Here is a 19,363-nt window from a genome sequence, read left to right as displayed (position 1 = left end):
GAGTCTGGCTTCTGTTTCCTCAGTTTTCATAGTCCAGGGCTCAGTTCGATGGTGGGTCAGCCGCTGGATGCGCCATCTCCACAGTAGGCGCAGGACAGAGAATGCAGACTTGGGAAGGCCGCTTGTTGCACAGGCCTTTGTGAAATTGGTTGCTGTTCTGAACCCGTCCTTTTGTTGTGGTTGTTGTTGCCAGACCTGAGGCTTGAACTCAGGGCCAAGGCCCTGTCTGTGAGCTTCTTTTGCTCAAGGCTGGCACTCTACCCCTTGAGCCACAGCCCCACTTCTGGCCTTTTCTGTTTATGGGTACTGAAGAATGAACCCAGGGCTTCATGCATGCTCCCAACCACTCCACCACTGAGGCGCAGTCCCAGCCCTGAATCCGTTCTCTTCATGGCTCAAGGATGGCCCAGGGCCTGAGTTACAGCTGAGCCTTCACGTGCCCTCTGTCAGGACACGGAAGCTTGCCTTATAACGTCACCGTCCCAGGTGTGGGGTGGGCTTGCTCCTTCCTGGCCCTGTGGTGTCCCTCTTACTTGCACTGTCCTGGTCTAAGCGTGTGGGAATGGGGTTGCGGGAGGCCCACGTGCACCTGGCCATGCACAGTCCTCCCCTACAAGCTGTCTTGCCCCCCTCCTCGTCCCCTCGTAGATGTTTCCGGTCTGAACACTGCCCCTGGTCTTGGCAGTGGTGTGAGGTCTTAGCAGGCATTGCCACAAGAGCCAGAGGCTTTGCAACTGCATGCAGCCTCTCGCACATTGCACCTTCCCGTTCTTGAAGGGCCTTCAGGAGGCCTTGACTTGCAGTTGGTTGATCCCAGGTTACATAGGTAAGGCTTGTACGGCCAGACTTTACCAAAATACCCAATAAAATGCTAGCTAGGTAGCAAAACACTCCAAAACAGCCGTGCTTTGCTATCCCATACGAGTCGTGTGCATGAGCATGTGCAAGTCCACACGTGTGTGGCATCCCAGGTACCTGTACACGTGTGGCACTGCACCCGAGGTATGGCCACCATGACTGACGAGCCACGTTTCACGCCCCTGGCCCTCACTTCCTGTTGGAGCTAACCCAGCCAACCCTTCCTCTGCACAGGGATGGGATTCCCCCGTACAGAACCCGCAAGCAGCACCGGAGGGAGATGCAGGAGAGCGTCCAGGTCAACGGGAGGGTGCCTCTGCCTCACATTCCCGTAAGTACTGCCCCGCAGCCCCCATTGCCTGTCTGCGATTGGACTCTGGTTCCACCGCTCAGAATTGGCCACAACCGGGGGCTGGGAAGGCGGCTCCGTGGTAGAGTGCTTGCCTCGCATGCATGAGGCCCTGGGTTCAATTCCTCTAGCACCACATATACAGAAAAAGTGGGAAGTGGTGCTATGGCTCAAGTGGTAGAGCACTAGCCTTGAACTAAAGAGCTGAAAGACAGCACCCAGGCCCAGAGTTTTTGGCCACCATGGTACCCACTAGTGGGCGAGGCATAGCCGGTGATCTGGACCTGGATAATCCTGGAGTAGGAGAATGGCAGGTGATAACTGCCAGTGAAAGTTAGTCCAAAGAGCCCCAGACTACACAGCTACACATTCTTCGTGGGGCTTGAACTCGGGGTCTGGTCACTGTCCCTCAGCTCTTTTGCTCAAGGCTAGAGCTCTACCACTTTGAGCCACTGTGCCACTTCAGTTTCCTCATGGTTTAATTGGACGCTTCTGCCCAGGCTGGCTTTGAGCTGTGATCCTCGGATCTTAGCCTCCTGACAGACATGAGCCACCAGCGCCTGGCAGACGCACCCTGTTTTGTGGCTGAGTAGTGGATGTGACCGTGTGAACGTCTTGGCGAGCCTGGGCTCAGGACTTCACTGGCAGCAGGTCACGTGGAGTGTGACAGCAAGCTCCTCGCTGGTGGTGAAGAGAGCAGTTAGCGTGTGGTATTTCTGGTTTACTTCTCTTGGCGCTGGTGCTGGCACTTGAACTCAGGGACTAGGGACTGTCCAGGAGCTCTTTGCTGGTGATCTACCAGTTGAGCCACAGCTCTACTATGGCTGTTTGGTGGTTCATTGGAAATAAGAGTCTCATGATCTTTCCTGCTCAGTCTGGCTTTCAACCTCAGTCCTCAGATCTCAGCTTCTTGAGTAGCTAGCATTTCAGGTATAAGCTGGTGCCCAGCTACCAGCATTTTTTAGTTAGAATCTTAGTTTTTTTTAATTTTCCTGGTTCTGGGGCTTGACCTCAGGCCCCGCGCTCTGTCCCTACGCAAGGCTAGCACTCTACCTCTTGAGCCATAGCACCACTTCTGGCTTTTTCTGATAGTTTATTGGAGATAGAGAGTCTCACAGATTTCCTGCCTGGTCTGGATTTGAACTGCAGTCCTCAGATCTCAGCTTTCTGAGTAGCTAGGATGACAGGGGTGAGCCACCAGTACCCGGCTCTTCCAATCATTCTTTGGCACGTATTTGGCTTAATCTTGTCACTGATGTTGTCTACTTATCAAAAATGAATGATGCTGTATGTATGTGTGTATGATTCTGAGTAATTAGGATTACGGATGTGAATAGCTGGCACCTGTTTGCCTGATTCGTTTGTGTGTCTATGTACTGGTACTGGGGCTGGAACTCAGGGTCTGGGTATTGTCCCTTAGCCTTTTCACTCTAGGCCCTATATCATTTGAACTATAGCTCCACTTCTGGCTCTTGGTGGTTAATTGGAGATAAGAGCTGTCTTTGAACCACGATCCTCAGATCTCAGCCTCCTGAGTAGCTAGGATGACAGGTGTGGTGGTTCCTGTAACAGTCCATGCTGACTCCCTCCACCTCCACGCCTCCCTGCCCCCACCTCTGCATCACACATCGGCTGCAGAGGTGCCTCAGCACGAGGCATCACTCTGTGGTTTCTGACGGGATGCAAGTCCTGAAGGTGCTGTGGGCTTGCACCGCCTCAGGACCCAAAGAGCCCGTGCTGTGTCCACGGTAGCCTTGGTGCTCTTTGGGGGTTTGGGGAGGGTTTTTTTGGTCAGTCATGGGGTTTGAACTCTGGGCCTGGGCGCTGTTCCTGCGCTTTTTAGCTCAAGGCGAGCGCTCTACCACTTGAACCATGCCACCACCACTTCCGATTTTCTAGTGGTTTATTGGAAATGAGAGTCTCATGAACTTTCCTGCCCGGGCTGGTTTTGAACCGTGATCCTTAGATCTCAGCCTCCTGAGTAGCTAGGATGACAGGCGTGAGCCACCGGCGCCTGGCTTGTTTTTTGTTTTTGTTTTTATCTTTGTTGGTTGTGGGGCCTGAAATCTGGGCCTGGGCACTGTCCCTCAGCTCTTCAGATCGAGGCTAGTGCTCTACCACTGGAGCCACAGCACCACTTCTGGCTTTTTCTGCTTTTGTGGTGCTGAGGAGTTGAACCCAGGGCTTGATGCATGTGAAGCAAGCGCTCTACCACTGAGCCGCCTTCCCAGCCTGCTCCTTTGTGTTTGTGAACAAGTTGGGAGTGCCTTGGTTCAGGACGCATCCGATGAGACCATGGTGAGTCGTAACTTGTATGCATCATCTCCTTGCCTACTGAGCCCTGACCATCTCTGACTCTGTCCTAGAGACTGCATGCTTAACCCTCCAGGTTGGTAGTTGTGAGAACCTAGAAGGAAACCATCTCCTCTGGGAGAAGAGGAAGAGTGGTAGGGAAGCTGGCGCCAAGTGCAAAGAGAAGCATCTTTCAGATGAGCCTTCCATGTTTAGTGCTCTAATAGTGCACTCGCTCCCGGTGTGGGGTGAAATCTGCTAAGAATGGCTGTCTCACTGCAGCGCACTTACCGAATGCCAAAGGAGATTCGTGTGGAGCCACAGAAATTTGCTGAAGAGCTCATCCATCGCTTAGAGGCTGTCCAGCGCACACGGGAGGCTGAGGAGAGGCTGGAGGAGCGGCTAAAGCGTGTTAGAATGGTGAGTGGGCCATGCACCAGGGCACGTTCCTGTGGCTAGGAAGTCTTGTGTTTAGGGTAACCTGAAGGGGGCTAGGAAGGTGGCTCAGTGGTAGAGTGCTTGCCTCGCATGCATGAGGCCCTGGGTTCAATTCCTTAGCACCACCTATGCAGAAAAAGCTGAAAGTGGCGCTGTAGTTCAAGTTGTAGAGTGGGAGCCTACCACAATAGCCCAGGAATAGCACCCAGACCCTGAGTTCAAGCCCCAGAACCAGCACAAAAAGAGAAAAGAAAACTCTGTCAAAATTAAAATAAACTCTGTTCAGACAAAGTGAAACCTGTACAGAGCTTCCCCAGTGGCTACAGCTGACACCAGGCCCCTGTCCCCTGTGTGTCTGTCCTCCACTACTCCCAGGAGCCCCTGTCCCCTGTGTGTCTGTCCTCCACTGCTCCCAGGAGCCCCTGTCCCCTGTGTGTCTGTCCTCCACTGCTCCCAGGAGTCTTCTGTGCCTTTTGTGGCCCAGCCACATTCTAGACCGCAGTACAACTCCTGCACCTGCATTCCGGGTGCACACAGGACCAGTTCTGAAAGTGCTGCTCTGTCTCCGCAGGAGGAGGAAGGCGAGGACGGAGACCTGCCCTCTGGGCCCCCCGGGGCCGGTCATAAGCTGCCTCCTGCCCCAGCCTGGCACCACTGCCCTCCCCGCTACGTGGACATGGGCTGTGCTGGGCTGCGCGACGCCCATGAGGAGAACCCGGAGAGCATCCTTGATGAGCACGTGCAGCGGGTCATGAGGACACCTGGCTGCCAGTCACCAGGGCCAGGCCACCGCTCCCCTGACAGTGGGCACACAGCGAAGCTGGCACTGCTAGGGGGCGTGGCCTCAGGGCACGGGAAGCACGTGTCCAAGTCCGGGACAAAGTTGGAGTCTGCCGGCCTGCACCACCACAGGCACGTCCACCACCACGTTCACCACAGTGCGTCCAGGCCTAAGGACCAGGCAGAGGTGGAGGCCACCCGCAGGGTCCAGAACAGCTTCACCTGGGGCCCGGAGTCACACAGCCACTCCAAGCCCCGCAGCTACTCCGAGACCACAGCTGCCACCCCCAGTGCCGGGGACCTGGCCTTCAGGTGAGTTCTCTACGGCCCTGCCACACACCCGTTCAGGGGGTGGCCCGAGCCCTCCTGCCAGTACCGTGGTTATGAGAGCAACCAGGAGGTGGGCCAGGGCATGAGGCCTTGCCCCTCCGAAGGCTTAATCTTCTGTCAAAGTCACAGGAGTCAGGAACACCCAGCAGGGCCCTGGGAGCTGGAAAGTGAAGGACAGGGCCCGATCCGACTAGTTCCCAGCCGCTAACTCTCTCTTAAGGGTTTGTCTCCCAGTTTTTTTTTTTTTTTGGGGGGGGTCCGGTCATGGGCCTGAACTCTGGGCCTGGGCGCTGTCCCTCAGCTCTTCAGCTCAAGGCTAGCACTGTACTACTTGAGCCATAGCACCACTTCCGGCTTTTTTTTTTCTGGTTATGTGGTGCTAAGGAATTGAACTCAGGGCCTCATGCATGCAAGGCAAGCGCTCTACCACTGAGCCACCTTCCCAGCCCCCCAATTTTTTTTTTTTTTTAATTCTGGTGTTGGGGCTTAAATTCTGGAGAGCCTGGGTGCTGTCCCTGAGCTGCTTTTTGCTCAAGGCTAGTGCTCTAGCGCTTGAGCCACAGCACTACTTTGGGCTTTTTCTAAGTTTATTGGAGATAGAGTCTCACGGCCTTTCCTGACTGGCTGGCTTTGAACCACAGTCCTCAAATCTCAGCCTCCTGAGCACTGAGGATTATAGGCATGAGCCACGCGCCCAGCTGCTCTCAATGTCTTGAAGACAAAACAAACCCTAGTTGTTTTTGTTATTGTTGTTTTAGTCGGTCCTGGTGCTTGAACTCTGGGCCCGGGCGCAGTCCCTGTGCTCTTCAGCTCAAGGCAAGCGCTCTACCCCTTGAGCCACTGTACCACTTCCGGTTTTCTTTAGTGGTTTATTGGAGATAAGAGTCTCACGGACTTCCCTTCCCCCTTCCCCCAGCTGGCTTTGAACCGAGATCCTCAGATCTCAGCCTCCTGAGTAGCTAGGATTACAGGCGTGAGCCTCCGCACCGGCTTGTTGTTGTTTTGTCAGTTGTGGGGCCTGAACTCAGGGCCTGGGCACTATTCCTCAGCTCTTCAGCTCAAGACTAGCACTCTACCACTTGAGCCCACAGTGCCACTTCCGGCCTTTAGTCTACTTATGTGGTGCTGAGGAATCGAACCCAGGGCCTCATGCATGTGAGGCAAGCACTCTACCACTGAGCCACCTTCCCAGCCCACCCAAGTTTTTGCATGTTCAGAGACAGTGACTTTCACAGTGGGGAGTGGGCCTTCTGTTGGGGTGTGAGGGCTCAGGAGACCTCAGGCCTGGAAGGAAAGCCAAAAGTGACCTCCAGGCCCTGCTTTTACAGCGGGAAGGCAGGCGCGTCCTCCAAAAGAAGTGCCAAGAAGACAGACTCTGGGAAAAACAGCAGTTCTGAGGTGCCAGGCTCCACAGAAGATGTGGAAAAGAACCAGAAGATCATGCAGTGGATAATCGAGGGGGAGAAGGAGATCAGTAGGCACCGAAAGGCCGGCCATGGGTGAGTGTGCTGTCCAGAGCCTGCCCACTCAAGGTGGGACAGTGGCACCCCCCACCCCCCCCCCCCGGCAGAGCTGGCCACCGGGGCCAGCAGCCGAGGCCCTCATCCTCTTGCATTTCACACTGCCTCTCTCAGGAGGGTATCTCTGGCTTCTGGATCAGGTATTTCCTCCTGAGAGTCTTTTACCTGAAAGTTATATAAGCCAACCTTGGGATTGCCTCATAGCTGCTTTTCCCCTTTCCTGAGAGGCAGAGGCTGCTCTGGGTGTTGTGGAGCAAGGGTCCCAGGGTCAACCCTACAGAAGGCTCCTCATTTGCCTAAACCTTTGTTGTTGTTGTTGGTCATGGGACTTGAACTCAGTCCTGGGTGCTCTTTGAGCTAGTGCTCTACCACTTTGAGCCACAGTTCCATTTCCTGTTTTTGAGTCAACTAGAGATAAGAATCTCAGGGACTTTCCTGCCCTTGCTGGCTTTGAACCTCAATCCTCAGATCTCAGCCTCCTGAGTAGCTAGGATGACAGCTGTGAGCCACCAGCACCCAGCTGCTGCTTTTCCCTTTTTGGAGACTGTCATACTCTGCAGCGGAATCTGACCTGGAACTTGCTTTGTAGCCCAGGCTGGCCTTGAACTCTGTCCTTGTGCATCAGCCTCCTGATTGTTGAGATTACATAGATGTCTGTTAACAAATTGGCTTTGTTATAAGGAGTGGTCTTTCTAGATGGTTTCCCTGGAACTAGAGTTTTAGTGGTTGACAGAGGGACAGTGTTCACAGACATCCTGGTGGGGCTCTGCCTTCAGGTGGGCTGCACCTTGCGGGCCCGGGGCTTCTGTGTTGCTGGAAAGGGACACCTGGGGTGATGTCATCACTGGCTCCATCACGGGTTGGATTCAGAGTTTATAATGCAGGAAAGACTGAAATACTATGAGGGAAGGCCAAGGAAGTATACTTGTTTTTCCATGATTTTTGTTTCCTGCCAGTTTTCTTTTTTTTTTTTTTTTTGGGTCCGGTCGTGGGCCTGAACTCTGGGCCTGGGCGCTGTCCCTCAGCTCTTCAGCTCAAGGCTAGTGCTCTAGCACTTGAGCCACAGCGCCACTTCCGGCTTTTTTCTTTTTGCTTATGTGGTGCTGAGGAATCGAACCCAGGGCCTCAGGCATGCAAGGCAAGCGCTTTACCACTGAGCCACCTTCCCAGCCCTGCTGCCAGTTTTCTTAAGTTTTTTTTTTTTTTTTTTTTTTTTTTTTTTGGTCAGTCATGGGGCTTGAACTCTGGGCCTGGGCGCTGTCCCTCAGTTCTTCAGCTCAAGGCAGGCGCGCTCTACCACTTGAGCCACAGCGCCACTTCTGGTTTTCTAGTGGTTTATTGGAGATAGGAGTTTCACGGTCTTTCCTGCTCGGGCTGGCTTTGAACTGTGATCCTCAGATCTCAGCCTCCTGAGTAGCTAGGGTTACAGGTGTGAGCCACGGCACCTGGCTCAGTACTTATTTCTTTAGCCAAACAAAAATACCTAAGAGAAGCTTCGGTGGCTCACGCCTGTCATCCTAGCTACTCAGGAGACTGAGATCTGAGGATCAGGGTTCAAAGCCAGCCCGGGCAGGAAAGTCCGTGAGACTCCTCTATCTCCAATAAACCACTAGAAAACCAGAAGTGGCGCTGTGGCTCAAGCGGTAGAGCACCGGCCTTGAGCTGAAGAGCTGAGGGACAGCGCCCAGGCCCAGAGTTCAAGCCCCACGACCAACAAAAAAAAAAGAAATATGTACTGAGTGGCTAACTTCTTGTGCTAGGGATGGAACCAGAGCCTTGCACTGTGGAACACAATCAATCTTAAAATCTTTTAGTTTTTTGGTGCTGGTCCTTGGGTTTGGGTTCAGGGCCTGTGCATTGTCTCTGGGCGTGGACTCAGGGCCTGTGTATTGTCTCTGGGCTTGGACTCAGGGCCTGTGTATTGTCCCTGGGCTTGGACTCAGGGCCTGTGCATTGTCCCTGGGTTTGGACTCAGGGCCTGTGTATTATCCCTGGGCTTGGACTCAGGGCCTATGCATTGTCCCTGGGTTTGGACTCAGGGCCTGTGCATTGTCCCTGGGCTTGGACTCAGGGCCTGTGTATTGTCCCTGGGCTTGGACTCAGGGCCTGTGTGTTGTCTCTGGGCTTGGACTCAGGGCCTGTGTGTTGTCTCTGGGCTTGGACTCAGGGCCTGTGTGTTGTCTCTGGGCTTGGACTCAGGGCCCGTGCATTGTCCCTGGGTTTGGACTCAGGGCCTGTGCGTTGTCTCTGGTCCTTGGGCTTGGGTTCAGGGCCTGTGCATTGTCCCTGGGTTTGGACTCAGGGCCTGTGCATTGTCTCTGGTGTGCTCAAAGATCACTACCACTTGGGCTGCAGCTTCACTTGTGGGTTTTTCCAGGTTAATTGGAGTTAAGAATCTCATGGACTCTCCTGGCCAGGCTGGCTTTCAACCGTGATTCTCAGCTCTCACTCTCCTGAGCAGTTGGAATTACAGGCGTGAGCCACTGGCAAGTCCTAACTTTTTTTTGTCTTTGAGATAGTATTTGGCCCTAGCTAGCTAACTGGGGCATAGGCATCAAGCTTTTCGGTTCAAGGCTAGCTCTGGTAAAAAGTTGCAAGATCTCACCTCAGCCAAGAAAAAGAAAGGGACACCGTAAACTACACCTGTCATCTTCATTATGCAGGAGAAGGGCAAATAAGAGGGTCATGACTCAGGCTGGCCCTGGCATAAAATATGAAAAAGCCCTTTTCAAAAACTAAAGAAGGGGCTGGGAAGGTGGCTCAGTGGTAGAGCGCTTGCTTTGCGTGCCTGAGGCCCTGGGTTCGATTCCTCAGTACCACATAAGCAAAAAGAAAAAAGCCAGGGCTGGGAAGGTGGCTCAGTGGTAGAGCGCTTGCCTTGCATGCATGAGGCCCTGGGTTCGATTCCTCAGCACCACATAAGCAAAACGAAAAAAGCCAGAAGTGGCGCTGTGGCTCAAGTAGTAGAGCACTAGCCTTGAGCTGAAGAGCTGAGGGACAGCGCCCAGGCCCAGAGTTCAGGCCCCACGACTGGACCAAAAAAAAAAAAAACACTAAAGAAAAAAGGCTGTGAACAGTGCTCAAGTAGATTGGGTAGTGAGCTCAGTAGTCTCCTAAAACCCTAATACAGCCAGGGCTGATGGCTCATATGTATAATTATAGCTACTCAAAATTGTAACTTAAAGTACCTGGCCAGACAAATCTGAGAGAGTCTTCTACAATTACTATCAAAAAGCCAGGACTGGCAGGTAACCCGTGGTTCATACCTTTAATCCTAGCTACTCAGGAGACTGTGCTGGTCATGATTTGAAGCCAGCCTGGACAGGAAAATCTGTGAGACTCATCTCCAGTTAACCACTAAAAAGCCAGAAGTGGAGCTGTGGCCAAGTGGTAGTACTAGCCTCAGTCCTTGAGCTCAAGTCCCAGAACTGGTACCAAAAAAGAGAGGAAGAGACACGTACATGAGGTCTGAGGAGCTGACAGGCCTTCTGTCTGTGGTTATCATGCCTTGTTCTTCCTCCTGAAGGTCTTCTGGGACCAGGAAGCAGCAGGCCCATGAGAGCTCCAGGCCCTTGTCCATTGAGCGACCCGGGGCCGTGCACCCCTGGGTGAGTGCTCAGCTGCGGAACTCCGTTCAGCCCTCGCACCTCTTCATTCAAGACCCCACAATGCCCCCCAACCCAGCCCCCAACCCCCTGACACAGCTGGAGGAGGCCCGCAGGCGTCTAGAGGAGGAGGAGAAGAGATCCAGCAAGCTGCCCTCCAAGCAGAGGTGGGTTGAAGCAGGAGGTTACCTTAGAGGTGGCCCCAAGGCCTGCGATCCACAAGGTTGGCTCCTCTTCCACCTAGAGCCACTGAGAAGCCCTACTGGGAAATAGTGGGGGTGGGAGGTCGACAGAGCGTGTCTCAGCTCATGCCAGGGAGCTCTGTGGTCCCCAGTTTGCCGGGGAAGGGGCAGGCAGGCACACAGTCAGGGGGCCAACAGCTGCTGGGCAGCCCGGTCTGCAGCTAGCAACCTCAGGCTTCTTGTCCTCCTTGGGGGATAGCCACGCGCGGCCCAGCCACAAGAGGGCGCTGGCGGTGTAGCGCAGCCTCTCCTTCCTGGCCTTCTCTTCCTTCAGGGTATCAGTGGTCGGACTCATCACACTGTAGCTCAGCAAAACCTGTTCTGTCCTCAAGAGGAAATTGTGTCGCCCAGGCCACCGGCACCGGGAGACTCCTCTTTTGGGTGGCAGAGTATTTTGTCCAGGCGAGACTATGGTTTTGAGGCTGTTCTACTGGACTTCGTAGCCACCAGAATTCGCACTGTTCCTTCAGAAGTTGCTGGCTTCTCTTATCAGCCTGGTCTTATGTGGCATGGTCCTGGGTCCAAACCCGTTTCTCCAAGTTGCTGCTTACGTAGCTGTGCAACCCTGGTCTGCATTAGTGTCCGCCTGTCCATTCCCTCAGGAAGTGTGCTTGTGTCTCTGGTCTGGATTGGTGTAAGTGTGCTTGTGACCCTTGGTCCTCAGTGGTCTTCATGACTTACATAGGCTCTGAGTCTGTAGCAGCTGTGGGGCCAGAACAAGTCATAGCGGTCTCAACCCGAAGGCTAGGCCACCTGTGCTCTGTGCAGGAAATGCCTCCCTTCCCCCGGCTGAGCTTGGCACGTGTCTGGGCCCATGACCTGGCAGGGTTGCACCCCACGTGATGGACATTGCTATGATTTTCTCCCTCTGGCCAGGGATACAAGAGCCACTAAGCCCATGTCTGGGGGCTTGGGCTCCTGCAGGGTTTCAGCTAGTGCCTCCAGCCTCTCAGTTACTGGTTTGTCTTGTCTGAGGTCAGAAGTTTTTATGAGTAGCTACAGGCTCCTGGGATGGAGATGTGCCAGGCCCACACGCTTCAGGATGGCCCCAGGCAGGTCACAGTAGACACCGTTCAGTGTCCCTGAGTAACACATGCAGGTGTGGAATCCGTACAGACAGGCCTCAGTCATAATAACAGGCCCTGATGTCCACATAGAACACTGCCATCATCCATCACTGGGTCCACACTGGCCTTCAGACGTTGATACCCTGGAACCCGATAGGAAGAGCCTCCCCAGGGAGTGGCTGCAGACGGGTCTCTCCAGGAGGCTCTGCAGTGCGGAGATGTCAGCAGGGGACAGAAAGGCAGCTCCTGGCCCCCAGGTCAGCAGTTCTCCTCAGTGTGTTCCAGGGATCACGGAGAGTAAATGTAGGAGCCCTGACCTGGGTGGTGACGTGCTCCGTGGCAGGGCCCTGACCTGGGTGGTGACGTGCTCCGTGGCAGGGCCCTGACCTGGGTGATGACGTGCTCCGTGTCTCTTACTTCCTGCCAGCGGCAGCTCCCGTGGGCGGGCTCTTTCGCGGCTGCTTTCCTTGTCCGCTGCCCAGTGTCCAGAGTGCTGGCTATGGCTCTTCCCACTGACGTGGGTTGTTCCCTAGGTATGTGCAGGCGGTCATGCAGCGGGGACGCGCCTGCGTCAGGCCAGTGTGCACGCCGGTGCTGAGCGTGGTGCCAGCCGTGTCGGACTTGGAGCTCTCCGAGACAGAGTACGTGTGACCCAGGGTCCTCCCGGTCCCACCACCCGGCCTGTGTCTGTAGGAGCCCCGAGGCTGGGGAAGGCCTCTCCATCAGGAGAGGTGGTGACCAACTGACCCTAGGCCTGTTCTTCATCTGTCCTTTGCCCGAAGTGCTTCCTAGCCATGCTAGACTTACAGGTCCACAAACCTGCACAGAATTGGCCGTGGTGTATTGCTCTTCTTTTTTATTTAGTCGGTCTTTAGGTGGTTAATTGAAGATAAGGGTCTCACAGACTTTCCTGACTTTGAAATGATCCTCAGATCTCAGCCTCCTGAGTAGCTAGAATTACAGGTGTGAGCCACCAGCGCCTGGCCTTAATCTGTTTAATAAGTAGCTGTACAAAGGAGTTTCAGTTCCACAGGTCAGGTTATGAGCACAGTGCATCTTGCTTGATCAGTACCCCCCTTCACTGTTCTCCCCCATCTTCCCCTGATTAATGCCTCTCTTCAGGCACAGTCCTCTTGACGTGGTGCCAGTAGCTTGAGCTGCACTGATCTGTCGTGAGGTCTGCCTGCCGCTGCTGTGGCCCCATGTGGGCAGTGTGGTCATTGCTGACCGTTCCCTTCCTGTGCTTCTGCTCGAAGGAGGATGGGATGCCCTGGGGCCTTAGGCTTTGCGAGGCTCACCCAGCCCCGAGTCTGTAAGCTCTGACCGTGAGCCAGCAGCACACTGTGTGCTCTCACGTGGCCCCAGTCTGCTGAAGAAATAGCTTCCAGATTGCTGCTGCTCTTGAGGCCTCCGTGATCCTCCAAGGGATGGTCCACGCAGGCCGGTGCCTGGGAGCCTCGCGTGTGAAGTGGACAGTCGTGTGCCGGGGCAGCTGCCCCGTCTAGACTCAAGAGGGTGCCCAGAGGCTGGACCCATGCAAGCCTGGGGAGTTCCAGGGTCATGGGAAGAGCAGAAGAGACACTGCCCACCACCTAACTCAGAGCCACGCTGCACTTTAGGCTGAACCCCAAGTTCTAGCTCCATGCCCATGCTAGAGACCCAGCTACCCTGTGGACTGAACTTGTAGATCTATGCACAACTCCATTGTCCAGTCCCTACCCTTCCGATGTTTGAAAGCGTTGGGAGGTTAGACTTTACTAGAGTGCAGACAGTTGGACTACTAGAGTGGTGGGCCCGGTGTCTGGCGTGGCCACGTGAGCAGCCAGCTCCCTGGGGGTGCTGAGGGGTGTGCTGCTTCATCAGCAAGACCTAAGGCTCCTCCAGGGGCGTCGAGCTGGCTTCCCAGCGAGCATCCCGTGGCACTGGGCACCAGATTGTAACTGGCCCTCAGAGACACAGTGGTGAGTGGCGGGGCCTTGGACAGCGTGTTTCTCCGTAGAGCTCACTCTGGCGCCGCCCCGTCCTCTGGTCGCTGCCGGGGTCTGGGAACGTGCCCTTTACGTTTGCCACCGTCTGCCGTAGGGTGAAATCACAGAGGAAGGCAGGCGGCGGCAGTGCCCAGCCCTGTGACAGCATCGTTGTGGCCTACTACTTCTGCGGTGAGCCCATCCCCTACCGGACCCTCGTGAGGGGCCGTGCCGTCACCCTGGGCCAGTTCAAGGAGCTGCTGACCAAGAAGGGGAGCTACAGGTGAGAGGGGGGGCCGCCCCCAGTCCCACCCACCTCTTAAGCCACTTCCCACCCAGCTGTTGCCTGCCGCTCCAGGCCGGCTGGGCATGTGGGAGAGAGGCTTCCTTAGAACCCAGGCCCTGCAGGCCCCAAGCCTCCAGGTGGCTTGGGCTCCATTTCAGAGCTAAGGAAATAGACTCAAACGGGTCGATAACCTGCATGTGCTGACTTCATCTCGGCTGGCCGTGCCCCGCCGTGGTCCCCTGCTGGCAGAGTCAGGTGTTCTACCTGACTCCTCCTCCCCCACTCATGATAGGCCCGGGACTCCTGGAGCACTGTGGGAAAGCAGGAGGTGCCCTGCGATTCTGCAGAGGCTGCTGAACTGGGCCAGAGCTCATTTGGGGTGGTTTCTTCTGTGACCATGAGCATGGCCTCAGTCTTCTGCTGCTTGTTGGAAGAAAGCTGAGGTGGACAGGGCCCCTATGCTGGCCGAGTCAGGGCCCCTCGGAAGCCCAAGGCTGCCCCACACACCCCGCGGGGTGTGCAGCCTTGCCAAGCTCGAGCCCCAAGGCGGGCCTGGCGTCATCTCCCGTGTGGTCAGTCACTGCACCAACGGGGACAGAACCTTGCCCTGAGCGCGCGCGCACACGCACGCACACACACGCACACACGCGCCACACACACACACACACACACACACACACACACTCCTCCTCTGAGTGGCTCCCTCACCACTTGCCATGTTCTGTCCCTAGATACTACTTCAAGAAAGTGAGTGACGAGTTTGACTGTGGGGTGGTGTTTGAGGAGGTGCGGGAAGATGAAGCCGTCCTGCCCGTCTTTGAGGAGAAGATCATTGGCAAGGTGGAGAAGGTGGACTGACTGAGCAGAGCTGCAGACGCAGACACACCACCACTGTGCATCGCCCTCAGAGCCATGTGACCGTCTCGCACTCAGGACAGCGCGGGGTCGCGTCCGGGGAAGGTATACCACCCACACCCTGCTCCTCCGGGGTCCCTCTGGGCTTCTCTGGCCATTGACGAGGGCTCACCCCCATAGCAATACTATAGCTTCCTCCCCGGCAGGGCAGCCACCCCAGTGACCCCCGGCAGCCCCGTGCTGCTGAGCCCAAGGCCCACCCACGGATGCCTCACGCTTTGGCCCGCGTGCCAGGTCCACCTCTCCCTCTGGGACACTGAGAGACCTGACGGGTCCGGGCCTGTAAGTTGTACACGTCACTGAGTGCCTTCAACACAGCTGTACCCTGCCTGCCACCGTGTGAATCTGGCGGTAGGGTGCCATAGGCCCTCCTCGGCCTATCTCCAGCCACGGGCTGGCCAGCTCAGCCTGGCCCCTCTGTAAGGGCCCGTGTAAATAGTGTACATTTCTCAGGCCAGGGCCGGCAGGGGCGGCCTCGAGCCCGTTTTTCATGCAATGACTTGTACAATTATCTTTTCAAAGGTACTTGGATAATTATGAAATAAAAGTCTTTGAACCTCCCTTGGCTGTGGGGTGTGCCTGTCTGCAGTTGCCGGGGCTTGGCTGTCCCCTGCTCCAGTCCAGTGGTGAAGAAGGCCATCCTGGCCTCCCACGGGCGGAGCACAGGGTCTGAACTTCACCTCAGGCTCAGGAGCAAAGAGCCCACAGTCAGGCCTGAAGGGCCCCACAGGCTGAGGTGGGTCCTAGGCACGGTCCAGGACCAGCCACAGAAACCAGCAGCCGACCTCGCTCAGGAAACACACAAAAGAGTGTGGGACTAAGTTTTTATTCACAGCACACAGCTCCCTCTGGCACCAGAGAGGCCGACTGCTCCCCGGGCCGGCCGCTGTGGGAGGGCATGGCTACAGCTCTTCCCTGGACCCCACGGTAGAGTTGGTCAGTAGCTCCTAGACAGGATGGCAGATGTCCCGCTCAGGGCCCTGCCCCCAGCCCCGCCCTGCCAGGAGCCCATCCAGAGGCTGGGGACCTAGGACGCAGTACCCACCGGGAGGGGGGCCACGGACTCCTCCGTGGGCTCCTCCTCAGGCAGCTCACCCCCTCCGTCCAGGAACTTGGAAAAGGTCTCCAGGTCCCTGGCACTTGTATATTCAATTACCTGTGGGGGTGCGGGGGGACAGGAGAGCATGAGGTCCTGTCCCCATCCTCCCAGGCCATGATGGAAAGGCCCCAGAGGAGTGGCCGCCACCCAGCCCACCCCCACCTTCTGGCCTGGCCCTGCAGGAAAGAATTTGAGCGTGGGGAAGCCGTGCACGGTGAAGGCCTCCAGCTCGTTGGCTGTGGCGTCCAGCTCCGCAATGACGATGTCTTCACGGTCCTTGTACTTCTCAGCCAGTGCCTCCCAGGCTGGGGCCATTTCCCTGCAGTGGCTGCACCACGGGGCATCTGGAGAAGCGTCAGGGCTGGGCCGGCTGGTCCCTCCCTGCCCTTCCCCCCCACCCCACCTCTGCCTGCCACCTTCAGCACTCACAGAACTTGACAAACACGTTCTTGGTCTCATCAAAAGCCACCTGCTCAAAATTCTTGCCCACCAGGGTCTTGACGGGCCGCTGGTTCCAGTCGGGGGGTATCTCCTGGCTCAGGAGGTACGGCTAGGGGAGCAACAGGCTTCGCTGAGGGTCCTCCGCACCAGGCCAGCCCTCCCCGCAGCCTGTCCCCACCCTGGGCCCACACACCTTGATTTCACCATGGAGGACGGCGTGGCAGAAGGCAGCCACGGAAGCCGAGGTGATGGGCTCCCCGCCTGCCCACGAGTACTTCTTGGTAGTCTCCATATTGACCAAGCGCAGAGTGGGGGCCGCCTCAGCCTGGAGGCCGAAGTACTGCAGCACGTGGTCATTGTCTGCGGCCACGTCCACCACCACGAAGAGCACCTGCGGCGGGAACCCAGGCTGGCGCTCTGCCGCTCTGCCCCCTCCCTCCACCCCCCCAGCGCCACGGTACCTGCCCCCGGAAGCCAGCAGCCGCCTCCCCAAAGCCTGCCAGAAGCTCCCGGTGTGGAGCCAGCGTCTGGTTCACAAACAGCAGCAGATGGTTGAGGATCCTGGCAGCGAAGATCTTGGGAGACGTCTGCAGGAGTGGGGGGCTCGTGACCTCACAGGCCACGTCCCTGCCCCTGCCCCCTGGCACGCAGGTACCTGAGCCTCACCTGGCGGTTGAACTCTGTGACCAGGCGCATGCTGTGTGTGACCAGGAAGCGGGACAGGTCCCCCAAGTCCAGGCCAAGCTCCTCGTCTACTGGGAAGTCAGCCCTTCCCTCGTCGAACTGGACGCCAGGGGTGTCAGCCCGAGCCGCAGCTCTGGCCCCACCCCCACCTTGGTCCCCACCCACCTTCTTGAAGAGGACCACAGTGTCCTTGGTGAGGCCAAACTTCTCAAAAAGCTTCGGCTGGTCCGTGAGGCCGAAGGTCATGTCCAGGGCATCCCGGGCCAGGGCCAAGAAGGTGGGCACATCCTCGTCCTGCAGGTCCTGAGGGCCGGCCCGTGAGGCTGGCAGGCCTCCGTACCCGCTCCTACACGGGGCCCCACGCCCAGCTTACCTGGAAAAAGCCGATCACAACCACATCCTGGGCGTCCCTCAGTGCTTGGGCACCCTCTGCGTCCTCCAGGAGAGTGGCGCTGGGCCCCACCCGGCGTCTCAGCCACTCGGCCATGCTCTCAGCCTCTCTGGGCCCTGTGGGGAGTCCCACGGGTCCAGCGCCAGCCCCCGCCCCCACCCCCCACCCCCGCCTGCCCCTGCCCCATGCTTGTCCCACACCTGTGTACTCCTCAGGGTGCGTGCGGTTCCCGTCATGGAAGAATTTGAGCGTTGGGTACTCCGTCACACCGAACTCCTTGGTTAGTTCCGGCTCCGCAGGCCCATCCACCTTGGCCAATGTGGCCGGGGCTGACTCGGCTGCCAACAGAGCAGCTGCCCTGCTGTACTCGGGGGCCAGTGCCTGGCAGTGACCACACCACGGAGCGTCTGGGGAACAAGGCCAGGAGCTCACCAGGCCTCCCAGGTCCCACCACGCCAGGTCCCTCCTACCACATCCAGTGGGTTTAGAAAGGGAGTTCTCTTCATACTCTCCTCCTAGGCCTCCACCAGTGCCACACAGAAGAGGTTCTCAAACATCCCAGGCTGGCCAGGTGCTGGTGGTCATGCCTGTCATTTTAGCTACTCAGGAAGGTGAGATCTGAGGATTGCTGCCCAAAGCCAGCCTGAGCAGCAAAGTTCCTCCTGAGACTCTTATCTCCAATGAACCACTCAAGAACTGGAAGTGGAGCTGTGGCTTAAAGTGGTAGAGCGCTAGCCTTGAGCAAAAGAGCTCAGGGACAGCGCCCAGGCCCTGAGTTCAAATCCCATGACTGACAAAAAAATAATACAGAAAAAAAAAAAAATCCCAGGATCACAGTAAGGTGGGGGAGATTTGACAAGAGCCTCGATCCAGGGTTCCAGAGGACGTGTGGCTGAGGCTCACAGTGGCTTTAAAGAGCCACAGAAGTGCATGCCACAGCGACCACAGCCTGTACCCTGAAGGACACTTGGAGAAGTGTCTCTGAGGTGGGGACATCGGTGTCCAGCCATAGCTAGCAGGGCCAGGGTGTGTGGGTTATGTCCTCTGGGTGCCTCCTGCATCATCACCATCTGTGTCCACTCAGACTGAAGCAACCCCTGACTCCCGGCCATACTCAACGCCAGGCCTCCCCGTCCAGGACCCTCCCGGGAAACCTCGGGTCAAGAGGACACGGATTGCAAGGACAGTCCCGGGGTCCAGGCTGCAGGAGTCTGAGCCTTCCGGCGCTCAAACCTGTGGCCCAAGCACTTACAGAATTCCACCAGCAGGGCCGGGTGCTCCCGCAGGGCCACACTCAGGGTGTGGTGGCTCAGAACCAAGACCCCATCCTCCTTGGGAATGTCCTCCTCAGGGAGACCCCTGGAGGGGTGGGGGACCGAGGCCCCCAGCAGGAGCAGCAGCAGCAGCATGGACAGGCGCTCCATGGCAGTGCTGGGCCCCTGAAGGCTAGAGTAGATAAGGAGACTGGGGACCAAGCAGCAGCTGCCACGTGGCACCTGGCTAGGTCTCGAGGAAGATAAAGCCACAGGTAGGAGAAGGCAGAAAGAGGCAACACAGGGCAGGGCGCCAGACTGGGGGGGGGGGGGGCAGATAGAGCAGAGGCTACGTAGTCTGGGCACTGGGATGGGGGGAGGGGGGCCTGGAGGTCCTTGTGCAGCTGACATTAGTGGGAGCCCCAGGTCGGCTCAGTCCTTGCAGTCCCTGGGACCTGGAGGCGCCACTCCCAGGACCTGTGGTCGGTCCTGTCGTCGTCCATGATGAGGGACCTGACCACGTGGGGGCCCGCTCCAGTGGGCTGGCAGTGCCTCCGCCGGCGTCACGACCTGGCACTCCAGGGCCCTGGGGCCACAGCTGCCCACCACCGCGGGAGGGGGGATGTCAGGGGCCGGTGTGGCCCACTGTGGCACCGAAGCCGCCCTCTCCACCTCTGCCTGCTGGCCGGCCTCCCCACCCCCTCCCTGACCCCCCTCCCCCCTCCCCTCACAGCGGCCCCGTAGGTGTGGTGCAGACACCTGAGGCCGCTGACCATCTCCCTGTGGACCTAGAGGACCAGAGGGCCTGCAGAAGGCTGTGGCAGGCGAGCGCGGTGATCCCCAGGC

The 19,363-nt window shown here is 57.2% G+C and overlaps 2 protein-coding genes across 4 annotated transcripts in view; one reads left to right on the top strand and one right to left on the bottom strand.

Annotated features, from left to right (window-relative positions):
- The window catches only part of LOC138825376 (axin-1), a 36,100-nt gene extending 20,891 nt beyond the window's left edge, over window positions 1-15,209 (top strand). For 2 of the 3 annotated variants that reach the window (XM_070019835.1, XM_070019834.1), the window contains exons 4-11: window positions 1,093-1,189; window positions 3,782-3,919; window positions 4,509-5,029; window positions 6,376-6,546; window positions 10,094-10,339; window positions 12,015-12,122; window positions 13,564-13,731; window positions 14,466-15,209. In XM_070019835.1, coding sequence (XP_069875936.1) covers window positions 1,093-1,189; window positions 3,782-3,919; window positions 4,509-5,029; window positions 6,376-6,546; window positions 10,094-10,339; window positions 12,015-12,122; window positions 13,564-13,731; window positions 14,466-14,592 — 1,576 coding nt within the window. In that variant the 3' untranslated portion in view covers window positions 14,593-15,209. The remainder of the gene's footprint in view (window positions 1-1,092; window positions 1,190-3,781; window positions 3,920-4,508; window positions 5,030-6,375; window positions 6,547-10,093; window positions 10,340-12,014; window positions 12,123-13,563; window positions 13,732-14,465) is intronic. The other variant, XM_070019836.1, reaches the window with a different exon arrangement.
- Window positions 15,210-15,461: 252 nt separating this feature from the next.
- LOC138825374 (protein disulfide-isomerase A2-like) lies at window positions 15,462-18,674 on the bottom strand. The gene is made up of 11 exons (XM_070019832.1): window positions 18,517-18,674; window positions 17,465-17,671; window positions 17,247-17,380; window positions 17,039-17,176; window positions 16,856-16,972; window positions 16,651-16,776; window positions 16,383-16,580; window positions 16,178-16,298; window positions 15,911-16,092; window positions 15,695-15,805; window positions 15,462-15,596 (listed from the first exon to the last, which is right to left on the bottom strand). The coding sequence occupies exons 1-11, from the start codon at window positions 18,671-18,673 to the stop codon at window positions 15,552-15,554; spliced, it is 1,536 nt and encodes a 511-aa protein (XP_069875933.1). The 5' UTR covers window position 18,674; the 3' UTR covers window positions 15,462-15,551.
- Window positions 18,675-19,363: the final 689 nt, after the last annotated feature.

The sequence above is a fragment of the Dipodomys merriami genome, unplaced genomic scaffold (genome assembly GCF_024711535.1).
Source record: "Dipodomys merriami isolate MVZ:Mamm:240054 unplaced genomic scaffold, mDipMer1.0.p SCAF_137, whole genome shotgun sequence".
NCBI lineage: Eukaryota > Metazoa > Chordata > Mammalia > Rodentia > Heteromyidae > Dipodomys > Dipodomys merriami.
This window is presented reverse-complemented; position numbering and strand designations above follow the sequence as displayed.